This window comes from Pogoniulus pusillus, chromosome 14 (assembly GCF_015220805.1).
Source record: "Pogoniulus pusillus isolate bPogPus1 chromosome 14, bPogPus1.pri, whole genome shotgun sequence".
In the NCBI taxonomy this organism is placed as follows: domain Eukaryota; kingdom Metazoa; phylum Chordata; class Aves; order Piciformes; family Lybiidae; genus Pogoniulus; species Pogoniulus pusillus.
In genome coordinates, this window is record NC_087277.1 from 2,752,682 (window position 1) to 2,775,628 (window position 22,947).

General features: G+C 44.2%; 1 protein-coding gene across 2 annotated transcripts in view; it reads left to right on the plus strand.

The window, feature by feature from the left end:
* ZFPM2 (zinc finger protein, FOG family member 2) overlaps positions 1 to 22,947 on the plus strand; it is a 402,942-nt gene that overhangs the window by 74,212 nt on the left and 305,783 nt on the right. Inside the window, exon 2 of one of the 2 annotated variants that reach the window (XM_064154128.1) lies at positions 3,786 to 3,944. The exons of the other annotated variant lie outside the window; for it this stretch is intronic. Coding sequence (XP_064010198.1) covers positions 3,786 to 3,944 — 159 coding nt within the window. The remainder of the gene's footprint in view (positions 1 to 3,785; positions 3,945 to 22,947) is intronic. 2 annotated transcript variants of the gene reach the window in all.

Below are 22,947 nucleotides of genomic sequence, written 5' to 3' on the forward strand. Positions count from 1 at the left end.
TCTTACTCATGTTTAACAATGCCTTACTCTTCAGTTAAAATTAATCAGTTTAATCAAAGTTATCATTGAATCATAGAATCAACCAGGTTGGAAGAGACCTCCAAGATCAGCCAGTCCAAACTAGCACCCAGCCCTATACAGTCAGCTAGACCATGGCACTAAGTGCCTCAGCCAGGCTTTGCTTGAACACCTCCAGGGATGTCGACTCCACCACCTCCCTGGGCAGCCCATTCCAATGCCAATCACTCTCTCTGCCAACAACTTCCTCCTAACATCCAGCCTATACTTCCCCCGGCACAACTTCAGGCTGTGTCCACTTGTTCTGTTGCTGGTTGCCTGAGAGAAGAGACCAACCCCACCTGGATACAGCTTCCCTTCAGGGAGTTGTAGCCAGCAATGAAGTCACCCCTGAGCCTCCTCTTCTGCAGGCTGCACACCCCCAGCTCACTCAGCCTCTCCTCATAGGGTTTGTGTTCCAGGCCTTTCACCAGCCTTGTTGCCCTTCTCTGGACACCTTCCAGCACCTCAACATCTCTCCTGAATTGAGTGGCCCAGAAGTGGACACAATTACCAGTTTATAGCTCTGGGCATGAGCTGAATGTATTGGAACACTTGAAAAATGAAGGACAACTCAACACGAATAAGACAGAATTTGTCCCAAGGGTTAGGTTGTAGATGGGTGAATTGCTCCCTCCCTGCAGGTGTTCAAGGCCAGGTTGGATGAGTCCTTGAGCAACCTGTTCTAGTGGGAGGTGTCCCTGCCTATGGCAGGGGGTTGGAACTGGATGATCCTTGAGGTCCCTTCCAACCTAAACCATTCTATGAATTAGTCAAGGCAGCAGCATCCTGAAATTTAGCAAACTCTTTATTCACTGATCCCTCAATTTCAACTCAAGTCCTCCTGCTGGTTTTAGAAGTGAAGCATCTGCTGAGCTGAAGCTCTGATGCATGCCCACATGTGACTTGAAAAACTCATAATGTTCATTAAAGACATATGGCTGCCTTTGAAAGGGTGCAAAGGGTGGTCTTTAGCCATCTTTATACATGGCAGAGTTTTATGTGTGCCCTACAGTAGTGTATTTTTTGTTCCATTCCTGGTTTATGTATACAGTTGTTACCAGGAGTACACACCAAGAAATGACATCACATTGTTGGTGTCACCCAGTAATAATGTTAGGGAATCTGCAAGGTAGGCTTTGATGGTTTGTGCAGACCCTCTCATGCTTCCATTTCTGGTGTGGAACAGGTCATACATAAGCTGCCCTCTCTGCTCTGCTGTGTGCTAGTGCTTTGTTCTCTGTTCTGTGCCATAACCATTCTCTGTTCCCTGTGCATAGGCAACATGACTAAGAGATGCAGTTAATAGGTAATGGATGCTTACTACCTAGAGGGAGATTGTAGCCAGGTGGGGATTGGTCTCTTCTGCCAGGCAAGCAGCAACAGAACAAGGGGACACAGTCTCAAGTTGTGCTGGGGAAAGTCTAGGCTGGATGTTAGGAGGAAGTTGTTGTCAGAGAGAGTGATTGGCATTGGAATGGGCTGCCCAGGGAGGTGGTGGAGTCACCATGCCTCAAGGTGTTGAAGCAAAGCCTGGATGAGGCACTTAGCGCCATGGTCTGGTTGACTGGTTAGGGCTGGGTGCTAGGTTGGCCTGGATGATGTTGGAGGTCTCTTCCAACCTGGTTAATTCTGTGATTCTATGAAATCCTTTATTTCTTCAGCCATTATCATAGCCCCTTATTTGAGGAGATCTGAGTGACAGCAAGTGTGGGGCAGTCTGCATCCACAAAAGCAAGTTCCTTTGGTCCGATTCTCAGCTGGCACACGGAGTCATATTTTCATGTAAGCTCTGTTAATTCATGGAACACCAGCTGGGAATCTTGCTCTCAATTGCAATAAAAAGCAACCATCTCATTCCTCTGAAGCAAGAACCTAGCCTAAAGTGAATTTTGCTGCTTTATTAAATGTAGGTAGTTCCTGGTTCATCATAAACGGTACAAAATTAGGGCGCAGTCAATATTTGATTTCTTCTATAAATGTATCCCAATGCAACAGAATCATTTCTGCATTGTATCTCAGCATGATAAATTATATAGGAATAGTGTGTTTAATACAGGAAAACTATAATATAAATACAAATTACTTTTTTTTTCATTAGCTAGCTAGCTTTCATTTTGAGGAAGAAATCCTCAGTCAATTATAAATGAGGCTCTGCTTTCATTGGAGAGTGAAATATGTGATTTCTTTTTCTTCTTCCCCAAGCCTCCACCATGTATAATGAAATCTCTCTTTTGAAATCCAATCTTAAGATGGGTTTTGAAACATAACTGACATTTAATAAAATCATAGCTAAATTAAAACCTGCTCAATTATTTCACATCGCTGTTTGAATCTGGAGGGAAAATTCTACACCTGTGCAAGATGTCTTCAGCAAATAGTTGCTGTTAAGCAGTGACTGTGAACTGTGTGTATAGAGGAAAGAGGAAGTTTTAATTCTTAGCTGCATATCAGTGGGTGGTTTGTGTTAGAGATCTGTCAGGCACTGGCTCTTCTGGACGATCTGTAGCAATAGGGACCCTAGGTAATTAGAAGTAGAATCGAAGACCTCAGGCTGCTGGTTCAAATTCAGGCTTGTACCCTGCTTCTCTAACTCGTTTGAGATCTGAGCTAGTAGTTGACTGTGCATTGTTTTAGGAATTTTGTTCCAGCTTAAAGGCAAACCTAAGTTTTACCTTTTTCTTCATGACAGAAGTCTGTAGTGCAACTGCTGAAGCTGAGGTAGATGTAGGGACAGGAAGGAGAGGAAAAAAGGAGGCTCAGAAGTGATCTCATTGCTGTCTACAACTACTTGAAGGGAGGCTGTAGCCAGGTGGAGTTGGTCTCTTCTCCCAGGCAACCAGCAACAGAACAAGGGGATATAGTCTCAAGTTGTTCTGGGGGAGGTCTAGGCTAGATATCAGGAGGAAGTTCACGCCAGGGAGAGTGATTGCCATTGGAATGGGCTGCCCAGGGAGGTGGTGGAGTTGCTGTCTCTGGAGGTGTTGAAGCAAAGCCTGAATGAGGCACTTAGAGCCATGGTCTGGTTGATTGGCTAGGGCTGGGTGATTGGTTGGACTGGATGATCTTGGAGGTCTGTTCCAACCTGGTTGATTCTATGATTCTAAGTGCTTCTGAATGGCTGATTCTATCATTCTAACTTGTTGAGTCCCATCTGCTGCCTGGGAGTCTGTTGTTGCACTGTCTAGCAAGCGAATGCTCATGAGTACCGTCAGGTGCTGGTTGAAGCAAAGCAGCAGAACAAGCTGCAGTTTATACTGTCAGTGTCTTTGGCAGTAATTCCCTCTTGTCAGTACTGTTCACTGGAGAAAGGAAGTCCCTAATGTGAAACTATTAAGCACTGCAATTCAGCATCAAAAAACAATGTCTACCAAACAAAAGAAGGCTCTTCACTGTCTACATGGATTTACAAGTAGCGCTTTGATTTCCATTGTTGAAACTGTGTTCACTTAGTACTAAAGCCTGATGAATAATTAAAAAGACCCCATGGAGAAGTACTATTAATAATATGTATTTATTAATAGCATTTTGCTTATCCTGATGAGAAGTCATCAGGAAAACAGTCACTTTTCCTTTCAATTTCCATAGAATGGTAGTGGCCCCAGTTCTGAGGATAGCTATGGAGGGAAGAACCAGCTAAAAGTCTTCTAGTTATAAGCTCACTAAGGTTTTATTTCACCTTGTCCTGTTAGTTGGTTTTGCCACAGTGTTCCTGATTCTTTTTAAAGGGCCCCTTGAGGATGCCATTGAGGATGAAGAAGAAGAGTGCCTGTCTGAGGAAAATGATACTATCTCAAAAGAAGACTTTCCGTTGGAGGAAAGCTTTTCTACAGAGTTTGAGCCTGAAAATCTGAGCTGTGAAGAAGTGGAATACTTTTGTAATAAAGGTAATCATTGCAGCCCACCTCTTTGGAGAACACTGGCCAAATTGTGTCCCCACTGCTCAAAAAAAGATTTCTCTTGGTTTAAAATAACAGCAAAAGCCCTGTTAATAGTACCTTAAAAACAGGAGTGGTGCTACGCCTGGCAAGGGGTGGATGTTTTAAATGCATTGGAAGTTGTACTTGTCAGGGAGGTGAGTCATTTTGCCTTGAAAGTTTCCTTCCCAAAGTGTTATATCCTCCATATTTAACTGCAGAGAACAGGCATCAGAATTCAGTTATTATCAGCTGTGAATCTAGCAGTGCAGTATGTCTGTTCCTTGCTGCTTTGCCTAGGAAACGCTGCTAGAACAACAGATTGTCTGTAGAGTCAAAGATTAAAATAGAGCTTGTTATAGAACTTTTTATGCATGGTAGGAAACCAGTGATTTGTGAAAGTATAAGTTTTCAAGTAGCAAATGCCTTTTGGATGCGTTTGTTACTTGCAAATTGCTGCAGAGAAGAGAGATTTTTAGCACAAGCCACACCAAGTTCTTCTTCCCCAGTGTTCAGTCTGCAAGGTTGTGGTGTTTCCCATTCAGCTGCCACTAAAAGTGCATTCTCCTGTTATTTAGAACATTGATTTAACCTTCTTCCTGCCAGATTTCTGCTTGATTGCTTTATTGTTTGTCTTCTGCAGGTAAGGATGCCTATCAAATAGCTGGAGTTATTGTGGTGACATTCTTCTGTTAGCACACAACCCCTTCAGGCATCTGGGTATCGATGATTTCTCTGTCTTGCCATACGTTCCAGACACTGACATACATTTGCTCACGATAGCTTGATGTGCTCTTGCATTCCCTACATGCAAATGTGTTTCCTCTCTGTCTTCTGTGTAGCTTACAGACCTTTGAAAAAATACTATACTTCTTGTGCTACAGGTTCTTGAGACTTACTAAGCCACCCTAAGCAGTCAAAGCAGCCCACTCAATACAGTCTAGCAACTACAAATCTTTGAAGGGAGAGAGACCAGATTATGAATGGGAATGCTTTGCAAACAAGGAAAGTTAAGTGCTGTTACAACTGCACTGTAAGCAAATGCTACAGTTACTCTGTGTTCATGTCTCAAGAGAGCCAATGGCATCCTGGGCTGGATCAGGAACAGTGGCCAGCAGGACAAGAGAGGTTCTTCTGTCCCTGTACTCAGCACTGCTCAGGGCACACCTTGAGTGCTGTGTCCAGTTCTGGGTCCCTCAATTCAAGAGAGATGTTGAGGTAATGGAACGTGTCCAGAGAAGAGCAGTAAGGCTGGGGAGGGGCCTGGAACACAAACCCTGTGAGGAGAGGCTGAGGGAGCTGGGGGTGTGCAGCCTGCAGAAGAGGAGGCTCAGGGGTGACCTCATTGCTGTTTGCAAGTGCCTGAAGGGAGTTTGTAGCCAGGTGGGGTTGATCTCTTCTTCCAGACAACCACCAGTAGAACAAGGGGACACAGTCTCAAGTTGTGGCAGGGGAAGTATAGACTGGATGTTAGGAGGAAGTTGTTGGCAGAGAGAGTGATTGGCATTGGAATGGGCTGCCCAGGGAGGTGGTGGAGTCACCATCCCTGGAGGCATTCAAGAAGAGAGTGGATGAGGCACTTAGTGCCATGGTCTGGTTGACTGGATAGGACTGGGTGCTAGGTTGGACTGGATGATCTTGGAGGTGTCTTCCAACCTGGTTGATTCTATGACTCTTCACATGCCTTTCAAGCACCATTTTGCTTAGCTGATTGAAAAGTACCCTTCTTGTTATTAGCATTACTAAACAATCATTTTGACTACCATCCTTGAATACTGTGTGCTGGTTTGGACCTCTCCCTACAAAAAGGGCATGTAGCTGCTGGAGCTTGTCCAGAGGACAGCAAAGCTGGTGAAGAGCCTGAGGACAGATCTTGTGAGGAGTGGCTGAGAGAAGTGGGGTTGTTTAGTCTGGGGAAGGAGGCTGAGGGGAAACCTCCTTGCTCTCTACAGCTACCTGAAAGAAGGTTGTAGTGAGGTGGAGGTTAGTTTCTTCTCTCTAGTATTAAGTGGCCTCAAATGTACTCTCATGGCCAGGAATGCCAGTGTCATCCTGGAGTATATTAGAAGGGCTGTGGTTAGTGGGTCAAGAGTTCTCCTTCCCCTCTACGCTGCCCTGGTGAGGTCACATCTGGAATGTTATGTCCAGTTCTGGGGTTCTCAGTTCAAGAAAGACCTCAGGGAACTGCTTGAGAGAGTCTAGCAGAGAGCCACAGAAATGATAGAGTGGAACATCTGTACAAGGAGAGCCAGAGGGAGCTGGAGCTCTGCAGCTTGGAGAGGAGGAGAGTGAGGGGTGACTTCATTCGTGGTTATAAAGATGTAAAGGGTGAGTGTCAAGGGGATGGAACCAGGCACTGCTTGGTGGTGCCTAGTGACAGGACAAGGAGAAATGTGTGGAGATTGAGGCAAACTGCAGATACCTTCAAAGGTGGGAAAGCTGCTTGTAGATCTGTGTTTTCTCATGTGCCAGGTTTCCTTTCCTTGGACAACAGCAGAATTAGTCTGGGAATCCTATCATATCCTCTGTGTTCTTCTCTTGCTAGTATGGACCACTTCTAGAAAGTAAGGTGATTTTACTGGATATAAATATTCATCTGTCCTGTGTCCCCATTTCCCTCCCCTCTGTCCCAGAAGAGAAGGACAAACAAGTAGTGGGGATTCCTGCAGGAATCAGGAGATGTGGGCAGCAAATGGCACAATTGTTGTACTTCCCCAGTTATGTAAGCCACCTGAAACCAGAGGATTTTAACTGTCCAAACTAGGCACTGAAGACAGAAAGTTACCTGACTCACCATTTATTTAGATGAGTGAAAGCAGAGGATGTACATGTTCAGAACTTGTTAACTTTGGCTTTTTGACTGAAGAGATTTTCCTGGCAAACAATGCCTGATAGTATTATAAGCAGAGAGCAGTCTCTTATGTCTGCACTGCAAATAGCTAACCTTTATAAAGCCATGCTTGTCATTCCCACCTTATTCATTTCAGTTTGTGAGATTGATTCAGCAGAACAGTTGGCAGAATTAGAAGGCAAAGGCAAAAAAAAGCCAAGTGTGAAGCAAAATTAATCACATTGATTGAGCTATGTGTCATTTACAACTTCTCTATTTTCAAAACCATGACTTTGGGCTATTATTTTTCCCTCCTTTTGCTCATTAATGGCTTCTAGGACAAGGAATCTGAAAAATTCTACCACTGTGCTCTGCCCCTTGCCTCTCCCCCAACCTAACCCCTTTTGCCACAAACCTAAAATATGCTACATATCATTGAATCACAGAATGGTCTGGGTTGGAAGGGACCTCTACTCCAACCCCCCCACACACACTTGTCAGAGACATCCTCAACTAGATCAGGCTGCCCAGAGCCCTGTCAAGCCTCACTTTGAGTATCTCCAGGAATAGGGCCTCAACCACCTCACTGGGCAACCTGTTCCAATGTTCCACTACTCTCAAAGTAAAGAACCTGTGTAATGAGTAATCATTCCTATGTAGTCTTCATTTACACTTAGATGTGAAGAAGTGAACACTATTTAGGCATGTAAATATTAAAAGCAAACCCAGAAATGATCAATCAGAAATTTTTCAGGGATTGGTTTAAACTTGCAATAATGAATTTGAACTTTAGAATGAAGTTTCCCATCCAATAATGTTTCCTTTCTATTTAGAAGAGCATAAAACTAGATGGCAGTTAGAAGTTCCATTTGTCTACAATTTGGACAGTGAAATGAGGGGAGAGGGAGTATTTTGGCAACAGCAGTAATAATAACAACAACAACACAGCCATGGTGTTTTTCCACTGCAGAAGCTACTCTGGTGTCAGTCTTTGGAGCAGAAACAAAGCTTTGGTAGGAGGTAGCCTCAGTGATACTGCATTGCCTTTTGTCAGTTTGTGGCCATTGAAAATTGCTGTTAGTGCTTAGTTACTCCAGACCTCTGCACTGCAGATAAAGGCAGTATCTGATGGTGCTGTCCACAGCCTGCAACCTCCATGGCTGAGGATTTTTTTATTTCAGTGTGCAGATAATGAGTATCTGGAATCAGAGTCTGCATCATCAGATTAAGATTAATCCAGATTGAATTCAGAGCTGGAGGATTTATTAGATAAGTGCCAGTATTTAAATAGTGTGAATAAGGAGAAGGTAGCTGTCTTCCATGTGGAGCAGTGAAAAACTGAGGTGGCTGAAAGCCTGCTGTGGAAGCTAGGAGATAGTATATGTAGGTTACCTTTTGTCTTTTATAGGTAGGAGTAAGAGAATGAGGTGATGCTAACAGAGACAAGAGAAGTGACCTGCAGGACTGATGTGGCTAAGAAAAGGAGGGTGAATACAAGAAAGAGGGACAAACAGCAGAATAATACCAAAGCCAGGAAGCTGCAGGTGATAAGATGAAAAGCAAAGTATTAAATCACATTCATTTGGACTGTGAAGTAGTTTGTCAATCATAGAGTCAACCAGGTTGGAAGAGACCTCCAAGCTCATCCAGTCCAACCTAGCACCCAGCTCCATCCAATCACCCAGACCATGGCACTAAGTGCCTCATCCAGGCTTTGCTTCAACACCTCCAGGGATGGTGCCTCCACCACCTCCCTGGGCAGCCCATTCCAATGCCAATCACTCTCTCTGACAACAACTTCCTCCTGACATCCAGCCTAGACCTCACCCTGCACAACCTGAGACTGTGTCCCCTTGTTCTGTTGCTGCTCGCCTGGCAGAAGAGACCAACCCCTACCTGGCTACAGCCTCCCTTCAGGTAGCTTTAGAAAGCAATGAGGTCTGCCCTGAGCCTCCTCTTCTGCAGGCTGCACACCCCCAGCTCCCTCAGCCTCTCCTCACAGGGCTGTGCTCCAGGCCCCTCAGCAGTTTCATTGCCCTTCTCTGGACACCTTCCAGTATCTCAACATCTCTCTTGAATTGAGGAGCCCAGAACTGGACACAGCACTCAAGGTGTGGCCTGAGCAGTGCTGAGTACAGGAGCAGAATAACCTCCCTTGTCCAGCTGGCCACACTGCTCCTGATGCAGGCCAGGATGCCATTGGCTCTCTTGGCCACCTGGGCACACTGCTGGCTCATCTTCAGCTCTTATCTACAGGTATTTTCAGATGCCCAAGTAAGCCCAAACAGCTACCTACATGGATATTTGTTTTAACCTGTGGTTGCTGTCACTCTGCCTAGATACCTTTAGGAAAAAATGCAAAAGTACTCTGAGAGCAGGCAGAGTATCTCTGAAGAGGCAATGCCCCTTCCTCTCTAAGCAACAAGAGTAGGAGCCTTGCCTACTATGTAGGGGTGGGAACTGGCTAAACAAATTACAGTTCCTTGTGACCTTCCTAGCAGAAGTGTTCAGTGAGGGATTAACTTTCAAAGGAAAAGTTATCTTGAGCAATGAGAGAGATCACTTGAGATTAGTAGATAGTTAAGTAGCCGTGTTCAGAGAATGAAAACAGCAAGAACAGGAAATGGAGGAAAGACTATTATCAAGAGAGAGAATGTGGCCTGGTTCCAGAAGAAAGAGGCAAATGGAATGTACATAGCTGATAGAGAAGGCAATAGCAGTTTCTCTGTACCATGCTTGACAGCAAAATGTTGTTGAATTCTCTAATTCTTTGCTTGAGCATAGATATTGTGCTTCTAAGTCCTGGTGTATACTTCCCATAGTTACTCCATCACAAAGCAGCATTGGTACCAGCTCTCAGGGGAAGGAGATTCAGTGACCTTAGCAGTACTCCTGGCAGATTGGCAAGCAAATGGCTTTTGTTTCTGACTCTAAAGTGTTGTGTTCAGTTGGTGACACAGGAAGGTATGGAGGTTGCATAAGGGAGGATCACAGGATGTCAGGGGTTGGAAGAGACCCAAAGAGATCATCCAGTCCAAGCCCCTGCCGTAGCGGGACCATACAATCTAGCTTGGGTCACACAGGAACACATCCAGACAGGCCTTGAAAGGCTCCAGAGAAGAAAACTTCACAATCTCTCTGAGGAGCCTGTGCCAGGGCTCTGGGACCCTTACAGTCAAGAAGTTGCCCCTTTGTGTTGAGCTGCAACCTCCTGTGCTGCAGCTTCCATTCATTGCTCCTTGTCCTATCCCAGGGAGCAGTGAGCAGAGCCTGTCCCCCCTCTCCTGACTGCCAGCCCTCAGATGTTCATAAGCATTGATTAAAACCCCTCTCAGTCTTCTCTTCTCCATGAAGAATGGTGAAGATTGATTGTTTCATGAGGCAGTGCTTTTTGGATCTATTTCACAAACTGCTGTGTATGCCCATAGCAAATCAGTGTTGATGCCTGGTTGCAGTTCCTGGTACATTCCTTATTTTGATTTGTGGAGGAAGAGAGGAATGAAGGCAGTCCAGTGCTGTGTGAAACTCATGTAAGAGTTTTAAGGCAAGAAGTGTATACCTGCTGCCAGATTCTTCTATTCTGATTGGACAAGAGGTGATGCACTCAACACTGGTCAGCCCACACCTTAACTACTGTGTCCAGTTCTGGGCTCCTCATTTCAAGAGAGATGTTGAGGTGCTGGAAGGTGTCCAGAGAAGGGCACCAAGGCTGGTGAGGGGCCTGGAAAGCAAACGCTATGAGGAGAGGCTGAGGGAGATGGGGGTGTGCAGCCTGCAGAAGAGGAGGCTCAGGGCAGACCTCATTGCTGTCTGCAGCTGCCTGCAGGGAGGTTGTAGCCAGGTGGGGTTGGGCTCTTCTGCCAGGCAAGCAGCAACAGAGAAGAGGATACAGTCTCAAGTTGTGCCAGGGGAGGTCTAGGCTGGACGTTAGGAAGAAGTTGTTGGTAGAGAGAGTGATTGGCATTGGAATGGGCTGCCCAGAGAGGTGGTGGAGTTGCTGTCCCTAGAGGTGTTGAAGCCAAGCCTGGATGAGGCACTTAGTGCCATGGTTTAGTTGACTAGACAGGGCTGGGTGCTAGGTTGGACTGGATGATCTTGGAGGTCTCTTCCAACGTGGTTGATTCTATGGTTCTATGATTCTAACCAGCTCTGAGTGTTCTGCACCTGTACAGGATTTTGTTAGTAGCCTGCCAGACCAGTTTAGGACTGGGAATTTTATGTTAAACCATATGACCTGATTGTGCAGCCAGGCAGAAAGGCTGTAGTGCGATTCTCCACCTAAGCAAAAGCATACACAAACCTGGCTTCTTCTGTGCATTAATCTTCCCTCTCAGAATTCATGTGCAGAGCTATCCTGCTGCCATCTGTAATGCCAGCCATACTCTTAACCCCCTGGAAATTATTCTCTGTCTCCTTTTTCCTCTGGAGTATGACTTTGTGTGTGTAAGCCTGTGTATATCTGTGCAAATAACCTTTGCCTTTTTTGTGTGAGACATCTCATGACTAAGAGTATGTTTGCTGTTTTCTGTGTCTGCATCAAAAAAGTAGATTTGTGCCTCTTTTCTTTTGTCCACTCACACTTTTTTTAACAAGAAACCTTTTAATCAATAATGCTGGGGTTTTTTTTCCCTTTTCAGCATTGGATTTCATGACAAATTTCTACCTCTTTATCTGTAGCAAGTGGAAGTAGGATCAGCATAAGGCAGCTATACCATAATCACTCTGAGCTCAATAAGGAGATCTTTACAGGCAACTTTGTTCATATTTCTTAAGGGGATTAAGAAGCTCAGCTTTTTAAATTCTTGCATATAACACTGACATTTTCAGTGTGTGTTTGGACCAAGGAGTTCAAAGAGAAGGAATAGAAAAGAAAAGCCAATATGACTTTGTTTTTTACCTTGCTGGAGGAGCTGTTTGTGCAAATCGCCTATAAGCTTATTGACCTGAATCTTTGACTCCTTGTTTTCTCTGGATTTGGCTGGAGTGTAGACACTGATGGAGCACTGATAGAGGTGATTGCACAGCCCTCGGCTTTGCTCGGCACCAGACAAGCCCCCTCCCTGCACCCGACATTATCTTTCCCATTGTGGCAATGCTTCTGTTCTCCTGCTTCTTATTCCTTGACTTTAAACAAAAAAAAAATATTTGAGTTCATTGCATTTTTTCTATGTAGGCTTCCCAAGTGAATGAAGGACAGACCAGTTCCTCTGGGTAAGCAGACAGAGGAGGGCATGTGTGTATGATGGTGTATTTTCATCTCCTAAGATAAGAAGAATGTTCATATGTTCATAAAGAACTCACAGTGCTGTTCCTTCCAAACCCACATTAGTTACCTCGTACTGATTTGTGTGCTTGTTTGTGAACCTGTTTTGGACTCCTCTGTTCCCCAGTGTGAGGGTTCCCATCTGTTTCACTGTGTCCTGTTCAGCTGAGACAGGTGTATCTGTGCATCTTCCATACTGTTGGTAAGATACTGAATATGGGCAAAGAAAGGAAGGCAACTTACTGAGAAGCAGCCTTCAAAGTGTGCATATTGGACCATGGCAGGATGAAAGGAGACTTTCTTTCCTTCTGAGCATCAGTATTTGTCTTGTGCTCTACCTGTTATGCTTTCCCATTTTCTCCTGTTACTGGACCTCAGATGACCACCTGTTTTCTTGCTGGAATAGAAACAAGGCACCTGAAAAGGTTGGAGGTTGGAGTCACCATCCTTGGAGATGTTCAAGAAAAGCCTGGATGAGGCACTTATTGCCATGGTCTGGTTGACTGGATAGGGCTGGGTGCCAGGTTTGACTGGCTGATCTTGGAGGTCTCTTCCAACCTGGTTGATTCTATGATTTTGCACCATTCACTTAAGAGCAGGGAAAGGCATCCAGAACAACAAGCAAAGGTTGTCTGTCCTGTACTCATTATTTATTGCTAACCCATATATAAACCTCCCAGGCCATACTTCCAGTCCAACTCAATATCAACATCAAAATTTTACCTAAGTTCGACTTTCAATCAAGAAATTAAATAACTGATGTTCAAACAGAAAATTAGATCTCAAAAAGAAGCTAACTAGCTGCATTTCAGGAAGTAAATGCATAGATCTAAACAGAAAACAGTATTTTAACTGTGCAGAATTATAGTGAGAGAAACACTTAAACAGCTTGCTCAGCTCTAAGCAGTTTATCAGAGTAACTCCATCCTTTCCAGTCAGCACATTTTGCTTTTCTTCTGAACAATGAAGTTGTGAATTCTATCACATTTATGAAGAAAGGGATTATTTGATTACAAGTAATGTCCCTTCTAGAAAAGTCACAAAGTTTGAACTTGGATTGAGTTAAAATTTAACAGAATATGAATTACAGATTAATAAGGGAAATGTTTAAAACATGAAACGTGCAAATGATAGATTTCAGCATGTTCTCAGTTTGTGTTATATGTCCGTTAGTAATTTTAGCTGCAATCAAGATTCACTTTACCTTTTTTTTGGTCTGATTTGGTGTTCTTGACATAAAAATCCTGCGTATTTTTGAAGTTCTGAGACATTCCCTGGCCTCCAAACTAGAGTTGCTCACAGGCTGTGTACTAGGCAGAAGTCAACAGTGGGGATGTTGGCAGCAATTTAACTCTCAGTGGATCAGAAAAAAGTGAAGGAAGCAAATGCCACGTTTATGACATGGTTGGATAAATATTGGGAAGACAAATGTTATTGCTGGGTAGATCCCTTTAGATAAGGGGAAAAAGTATTTATTTATGACTGCTAAGTCTCTTTTTGGAGGTAACTCAGATGACCCTGGACCGGTTTTGAAACCATGTATGATCACAGGCTCACAGGATGTTAGGGGTTGGAAGGGACCCAAAGAGATCATCAAGTCCAACCCTCCTGCCAGAGCAGATACAATCTAGCTCAGGTCACACAGGAACACATCCAGACAGGCCTTGAAAGGCTCCAGAGAAGGAGACTCCACAATCTCTTTGAGGAGCCTGTTCCAGTGCTCTGGAACTCTTACAGTAAAGAAGTTCCTCCTTGTGTCGAGCTGGAACCTCCTGTGCTGCAGCTTCCATCCATTGCTCCTTGTCCTATCCCAGGGAGCAAGTGAGAAGAGCCTGCTCCCTGCTCCTGATGAGCCCTCAGATATTTATAGACATTTATTAAATCCCCTCAGTCTTCTCCAGAGTAAAAGGTCCCAGGTCCCTCAGCCTCTCCTCATCAGGTAGTGCTCCAGTCGCCTAATCATCCTCATAGTCCTCTGCTGGACCCGCTCCAGCAGATCTCTGTCCCTCTTCAACAGAGGAACCCAAAACTGAATGCAGTATTCAAGATGATATAATGCAGGATGTGTGGAAACACCTCTCTTGGTAGTGAATTGGCTGCTTTGGATCATAGAATAGAATCATAGAATCAACCAGGTTGGAAGAGACCTCCAGTCCAACCTAGCACCCAGCCCTAGCCAATCGGCTAAACCATGGCACTAAATGCCCCAGCCAGGCTTTGCTTGAATACCTCCAGGAACAGTGACTCCACCACCTCCCTGGGCAGCCCATTCCAATGCCAATCACTCTCTCTGCCAACAACTTCCTCCTAACATCCAGCCTAGACCTGCCCTGGCACAACTTGAGACTGTGTCCCCTTGTTCTGTTGCTGCTTGCCTGGGAGACGAGATCCTGAAGCACCTTCAATAAAAAATGACTTTGTGAGAACAGAGATACATTGCTACTCACTATGCAGCAGCAAGTGAAAATCACATGCAGGTGGGATGTGTTTTTGATAATGATGTCATCTGTGCATCACTTATCAAATGTTATTTTAGTGGTTGAATGAAGAATTCTCATGAGACACACAATACTGCTGCAGTGGAGAAGGAACAGGATTGTTAGCTAAGTCAGAGTAGGAACATGCAGGAGAGGCTTCAAACTTTGATTCTTCCTGGAGTGCCTCTGAAATGATCTCTGTTCCACTGCAGCTTCCTTTAGAATCTCATAGACTGTTGATTTCCACTGAAATAAGTTTTTAAACCGTGCTAAGCAAGAATCTTTGTTTGGGACATCTAAATATCATTTAAAGTGTTCTGCTGCTTTTCTGATCTGGTGCCTTGAGTTGTGTAAGTTTGAACCTCAGGTTGATACTTGAATATGTTTAAGAGAGTTAATAGTATTTGAAATTGTAATGGGGAAAGACTGGAAAGATGCAGGACTTTTTTCTCTGTCTTCCTTTAAATCTATCCAAGTAGCCATTATATGTCTGTGATAGTCATTTGTAGTACTGATACCACAAGAGCTGCTACCTAAATGTTAGCATAAAGCTCACTAAGGGAAGGAAAGCCTGGAAGACAATTTAGAGAATACTTTCACTCTTCTTTAGGGAAAAAAGAAAACATATTTGAATGAGAAATCAATGCCTTTAAAGAACTTCAGAAGCAAAATGTGACAATGAGAAGATGCCAGACATTTAGAGAAGGCAGGGCCAGACTCAGTCTAGGTGGACTTGCTGCACATCAGTGTCTTATTCCAGCAGAAAAATGGCATAGCTGAAATGGTTAGAAATAGCCAACACTGTTTTTTAACACAAACACTGTGCTGAAATGCCATTGTAGTAGAGGTGTTGTTTGATTAAGTACAATGGGTGTTTTAATATGAACCAGAATAGTTTCTGTACTGTTGTTTTGGGGAGTTAACAGCTTGCACACATACAGATATTCACCAACACATGAGTATTCATAGACCTTTCCTAAAGGTTAGGATAAAGACAGTACATGATTTCTGAGTTCTAAGAGCACTTAGGGCAACTAGTAACACACAGTTATTTCAAATGAGATTTCTCCCAGGAGAAATTAGGACTGTTAATCAGCATGACAGAAAACAATAATTGCTTGCAAAGAAGCAGAGTATTGAGATGATTAATATAATCTGAAATAAAATGCAGTGGATTAACATGTACCAAGTGCTGTTTTCTTTCACATAGGTTAGCAAATCAGTCAGCTGAGGGCCAGATTTTGTTCAGACTTCTTGTATTTGTAACATTAGGGTGTCTTGGTTGGCTTTGGTGGGCTTCACTGAAATGATTTCTGAGGTATATCAGATGAAGTGATAGCAGAGCCTGGTATTGGTAGCATCACATCTCTCTCTCACTGTCCTTGCAAGGCTTGCAGAATAAACCCATCTGCATGACACTGTAGTCTCTGAGGTTGTTTTAGCTTGTCCTCACACCAGATGCTAAATATGCCAGCATAGAAACACCCTTGCCTATTTATTTAGCATCTTTATTTGCAGAGTTCTGTTTCCAAGTCTAAAGCTTATTTAAAGACGTGGGGTTTAATTATTTGCATGTATTTTATACCTGAAACATTTCACATCTGCTGAAAACCTGCCCTTAAAAATGGAGCTTTCTGCTTGTTAAATATGTACATAGAATCCCTTAAAAAGAGGCAATCCACAAGAAGGACAGTAAAGTCCTGTTAGATCTTAAGAATAGTGTGTGCTGCCAAAAGAAAGTTACATTAAATGAGTGAAGTACATTGCATTTTTGTTTCAAGTTGGGTATGGTTTGTTTCAGAGCCCTGTCAGTGTTGCTTCTGAAGAGAGGTTCCTGGCAACAGTTCTCAGCTTACCATTTGTTCCCTTAGAATTCAAGAGCAAGGTTGTGAGTGTCTGTAAGCTCTGTCAGTGGTCAGAGGCATTGTGATGGAGGAAATAACAGAGCACAGCTTTTGAATGCTGACTTGCAGTTTCTGAAGTTCTGGAGTCATATGTACAGTTTTAGGATCCTTCATTGGTTGTGGCAGAAAGAAGGAGAATGTCCCTTCCCCTGTGCCCTCAAGAAAGCCTGCTCCTTCATGACCAGTTGCACTAGCCTGTTAATACACATCAATTGCATGCCTTGCATTGAAGTCTGCAGTCAGTGACTCCCCAAGTCTCTGCACCACACCTATGTCCTATTTTGGCATCCCAGGAGGCTTTGCCACCATTTCTTTCTGAATCAATTTATTATAACTGAGAAGTGATGCTTCACTCTCAACAGCTGTATTAGGATGTTAACAATTTGAAGTTTACATTTATGCTGCCAGCAAGAATGAACACAAACTGCATTTCAAACTTTTAACCTTCTCTCACTCAAATAGAAGCTGCCATGTGCAGTGTGTGACTGGTACAGTCCTTCAGCCAAAGCTATTTTGTCTGATGATAAAACCATAAGTGTATGAAGCTTGCACATTTTTCATCTCTTTTATGACCTTATCTTTTGTGAGCTGCTTCTGTGAAGGTATCCTGACTATAGGAAGCACCTGGCAAACATATATGATATCTATGCTGTGATAAGCAGTTGTGAACAAGAAAGTAGATCTGTCAGTTCTGAACTGTTCATTGTTACAAATGCTCTGTTGATTTAGCTGATTGCAAAACACATTGCAGCGTGACTAGCAGCTGCTGTAACGTTCCTAGACAAGAAAGTTCAATAGTTATATTGTATGAGACTTTCTGAAAGAGCCTAATACTGATAGGAACAACCTGGATTAAAACAGCAGGGCTGAGAACTGCTAACCCATCTGCTGCTTTAAAATACTGCAGCTACTTGCGGTACAAGCTGATTAAGGACAAATTGGGAAGTCTTTAATTTGTTAAAAAGATTAAAGTGAAATTACTTGTTAATATTCAAGGCTCCTTTCTTACTTGTCAGTGTTGTCAGAGATGTTAGAGTTCTCCTTCTCATGTCTCTGGTGAAGTCTCTTCTGCGATCTGCAGATTTCCCTGAGCGGCTCTACTGCTTCGCGGTGCAGCGGTTTAGGCTGTTTGCTTGCATCTGTGGCATGAAAATTGGAATAGTTTAAAAAATCACATTAAAAAAGCCCTTAGTTTTTGAAGAGCAACAGGAAGAGTTCATGCCAGTAAGAAACAGTAAGGTCAAGTTGAAAATGTTATTCATATTTCAGTAGTGGAGCTGTTAAACAAAGGCTTCCCCCCTTCCTTAGTTAAGCGGTGTTTCATCTGTTCAGCACTTCAGTGTAAAGCCTGGATGAGGCACTTAGTGCTGTGGTCTAGTTGATTGGATAGGGCTGGGTGCTAGGTTGGACTGGATGATCTTGGAGGTCTCTTCCAACCTGGTTGATTCTATGATTCTCTGATAGAGAAGAGATTTAGGTTGGATGTTAGGAGAAAGATCTTTACTGTGGAGGTAGTGGAGCACTGGAACAGGTTGCCCAAGGAGATAGTTGAGGCCCCATCGTTGGAGATAGTCAAGGTCAGGCTCATCAGGGCTCTGGGCAAACTGAATTAGTGCAGGATGTCCTTGCTGACTGCAGGGGAGTTGGACTAGATGGCCTTTGGAGGTCCCTTCCAACTCAAATTGTTATATGATTCTAAGGCAGAGATTTGTTTCACCTAAGTGTAGCTACCTAAAGTTTGGTTTCTAGTCGAAGCTCTGTTTTTCAGAGAATGATTCATTTTGACTATCCTGGGCACCAAGAGAAGTCTCTCTTATCTCAGGCATCCTCAAACACGATGAATCACTGTGGAGGCTTCTCTCTTCCCTTTCTAGGAGCACTTACACGAGTAGTCTGGACTAGATTGACTTGCAGACATCTAAAGTTAGAGGAGATGAAATCTTCCTGAATTGTAACTTAAATACTAAATATGAAGAAGTGTCTGAAAGTCCTGTAGGAAGTACACAGGAAAGCTGGAAAGGGATTTTTCATAAGGATGTCTAACGACAAGACTAGGGGGAATGGTTTTAAGATGAGGGAGATTAGAAGATCTTCAGTACAAAGGTGGTGAGACTCTGGAATTGGTTGCCCATATTGGTTGTAGATGCCCCTTCCCTGGTGATGTTTAAGGCCAGACTGAAGGAGGTCTTGGGCAACCAAGTCTAGTCGAGAGTCATAGGATTACAGAATGGCAGGGGCTGGAAAGGACCTCGAAAGCTCATCTGGTCCAGCCCCCTGCCAGAGCAGGGTCACCCAGAGCAGATCACACTGGAATGCATGCAGACAGTTCTTGAATACCTCCAGAGAGGGAGGCTCCACAACCCCCCTGGGTAGCCTGTGCCAGTGCTCTGTCACCCTCACAGGGAAAAAATTCCTCCTCAGGTTCACATGGAACCTCCTATGCCTCAACTTCTACCCATTGCCCCTTGTCCTATCACTGGGCATCACCGAACAGAGCCTGGCTCCAGCCTCCTGCCACTCACCCTGCACATCTTTATGAACACGAATGAGGTCACCTCTTAGTCTTCTCCTCTCTAAGCTAACAAACCCCAGCTCCCTCAGGCTCTCCTCATAAGGAAGATGTTCAACTTCCTTGATCATCTTTGTGACTTGAGTCATCCTTGCCTCTGACAGGGGGGTTCAAGGAGATGATCTGTTAGGTCTCTTCCAGTCTAAACCTATGATTCTCTTTGACTCACGACTAACTGTACTGTAGCATATATTATAAAGTCTTGGCACTGTAAGGTTTTTCTTTTTGCCCAGGAGATGGCTTCAGAATGGAGCAGCATAAGAAATCTGTGTTCTGTTGTGGTGCATTGTTGTGGTGGTGTGTGTTGTTGGTGTGGTGTGGTGTATGGTGGTGTTGTGTTGTTGTTCTTCTTGTGGTGTTCTGCTGTTGTTGTTGTGGTGCTGTATTGTTACTCTGTCTGGTCCTGGGCTCCTCCATTCAAGAGAGATGTTGAGGTGCTGGAAGGTGTCCAGAGAAGGGCAACGAAACTGCTGAGGTGCCTGGAGCACAGCCCTGTGAGGATGTGAGGAGAGGCTGAGGGAGCTGGGGGTGTGCAGCCTGCAGAAGAGGAGGCTCAGGGCAGAGCTCATTGCTGTCTACAGCTACCTGAAGGGAGGCTGTAGCTAGGTAGGGTTGATCTCTTCTCCCAGGCACCCAGCAACACAAGGGGACACAGTCTCAAGTTGTGCTGGGGGAGATCTAGGCTGGATGTTAGGAGGAAGTTGTTGGCACAGAGAGTGATTGGCATTGGAATGGGCTGCCCAGGAAGGTGGTGGAGTTGCTGTCCCTGGAGGCGTTGAAGCCAGGCCTGGCTGGAGCACTTAGTGCCATGGTCTGGTTGATTGTCTAGGGCTGGGTGCTGGGTTGGCCTGGATGAGCTTAGAGGTCTCTCCCAACCTGGTGAATTGTATGGCTCTCTGTGATATTTCAGGTGTATCACACACGGATGTAGAAGCTGGTGGATAATAGAAAATACCAATGAAAATAATTACAAATGCTTCTAGATGCAAACCAAAGTTTCCCTTAATGTAAATTGTACACATTTTGTTCTGCTCTATTTGCACAGGACATGCATTAATTCATGAAAACTTCATTATGAGAACCACGTAAGCCTGGGAAAGCAAGCTAATGAAAATTAAGCCATCTGCTAACATACATTCTCAAATCTTTCCTCATTTCTCAAATACTTAATTACTGTGTATACCTTAGCTGTAATTCTGCCCTTCTTTTGCCCTTCAGCCCTATCATTTCACATAAGTTTCTCCTCATCTTTCAACTCTAATAGTTTTGTTTGTTTGATATTTTGGTTGGTTGCATTGATTGAAAGAATGCTTCTATTTGCATACTAGCATCAAGTTTGCATATATTATAGCCTGGAAAAAAAAACAACTATTATAAATTGAAGCTAAAATTCACCATACTGAGGTTATTCTTCCTCTGTACTCAACACTGATCAGGCCACACCTTGAGTGCTGTGTCCAGTTCTGGGCTCCTCAATTCAGGAGAGATGTTGAGATACTGGAATGTGTCCAGAGAAGGGCAACGAAGCTGCTGAGGGGCCTGGAGCACAGCCCTGTGAGGAGAGGCTGAGGGAGCTGGGGGTGTGCAGCCTGCAGCAGAGGAGACTCAGGGCAGAGCTCATTGCTGCCTACAACTCCCTGAAGGGAGGCTGTAGCCAGGTGGGGTTGGGTTCTTCTGCCAGGCAACCACCAACAGAACAAGGGGACACAGTCTGAAGTTGTTCTGAGGGAGGTCTAGACTGGATGTTAGGAGGAAGTTGTTGTCAGAGAGAGTGATTGGCATTGGAATGGGCTGCCCAGGGAGGTGGTGGAGGCACCATCCCTGACGGTGTTCAAGCCAAGCCTGGCTGGGGCACTTAGTGCCATGGTCTGGTTGATTGGCCAGGGCTGGTTGCTAGGTTGGACTGGATGAGCTTGGAGATTTCTTCCAGCCTGGTCGATTCTATGATCTGCAAGGCAGGAGCATCCTGGGCAGTTAGTTCCAGAAGTAACTGTAGAAGTAGAAATATGAAGGTAGAAAAATCTGATTGTTTCTTCAGTCCACCAGGAGAGAAACAAACAAACAAACACAGAGCTCTGTTAGGTTGCTGCAAAATAACTATACAAACTCTTATTCAGAATCAGAGTTGATTAAAATCAGTTGCTGAGGCCACTTAAAGGAAACTTGATAGCTTTTTCAGCATGTGAGTATTTAGGAGTGTCTTCTGAAAGGTAGATCAGATTGAGCTGAAGCACATGAGCTGAGCTTCAAATACTTGGGTAAGGTTACACAATGTGTTCAGCAGGAAAAAATATCCTAATTATTCATGGTGTCTTCTAGCTTTAAGAGTAGATGTATGCACTGGACCAGGTTATAGAATCATAGAATCAACCAGGTTGGAAGAGACCTCCAAGATCATCCAGTCCAACCTAGCACCCATCCCTGGCCAGTCAACCACACCATGGCACTAAGTGCCCCAACCAGGCTTGGCTTGAACACCTTAAGGCATGGCAACTCCACCAGCTCCCTGGGCAGCCCATTCCAATGCCAATCACTCTCTCTGACAACAACTTCCTAACAACATCCAGCCTAGACCTCCCCTGGAGAACTTGAGACTGTGTCCCCTTCTTCTGTTGCTGGTTGCCTGGCAGCAGAGCCCAACCCCACCTGCCTACAGCCTCCCTTCAGGTAGTTGTAGACAGCAATGAGGTCTGCCCTGAGCCTCCTCTTCTGCAGGCTGCACACCCCCAGCTCCCTCAGCCTCTCCTCATATTTAGTACTACCCATATGGAACTATGTTTTGTTATCAAGATCTAAAGTGAGTATAGGATTGTGTTTGTGTGAGGAGTTTACCAGGCTTTCCCACTTTGGCTATGGAAAACTGTTTGCTTTATGAACACAGGGAAGAGTGAGGTTATTACAAGATGTTTCTTGTGCACATGAAATTAGTACTTCATAGTGTTTGTATAGAATCATGTACTTGAAAACTCTGGGTCCCAATCTTATCTGGTATAAATATAGCTCCAGTGATAACATATGGGGATCTGGCATGGTTTGTTGTAATCACATTTCTTTACCTATGTGTCTAATAAAAGCTTTTGTTATCGTGAGTGGGGGGGAAAATGGCAAGTTGCTACTTAATTGCTGTGCTTTTTAGCTCTTTCTTGTTCTCTTGTTGTCAAATCAATGAGCAGCCTGATTTATGGGTTCAGGAATACACAGCATTAGTTTTAGAGTGATGTCACTTGCCTGTGGGACGTAGTTTTCTAAGCAAATAGCTTCAGGATTGCTTGAAAAAAATAGAAACCATAATTCAGTCCTGCTTGACCAATGTAGTTAATTGTGTGGATCTGATTTTATTCTGCCCCTCTTCCCCCCCTTTCTTCATGCTATCTTCCTATGCAAGAGTTTTATGGAATGATTAGTTGTAAAGAAAAAAATCCACAAGTGCAATAATTAATGGCCTGGAAAAAAACCCTGTAGGTGCCTTTGAACACATTACTGTGGCCAGACTATTCTGTGTTACTACTTGAACCTCTCACCTTCAATGTAGTGCTTATTTCAAAGTAGTTTTGCATGGAGCTCACCTAGAACCTTTGTTTAACTGAAACAGCTTCACTTCCAGTAAGGATTGCTTCAAATAAAGATTAAAATGTGTCTTACAACTGTGTAGTGGAGCCTTGCTGAAGCAGACAGATGTCCTCACGTGTTGCTGGATGGTGAACATTCTAAAGTTGACCAGAAATGAAGCTGGGGAGGGGCCTGGAGAATAAATCTGATGAGGAGTGGCTGAGGGAGCTGGGGATGGTTAGTTTGACGAAGAGGATGCTGAGAGGAGACCTCATTGCTGGCGACAGTTACCTGAAGGGACATTGTGAAGAGGCTGCTGCTGGTAATTGGAGACAGAACAAGGGGGAATGGCCTCAAGATGAGAGTTTAGAGAGTTTAGAT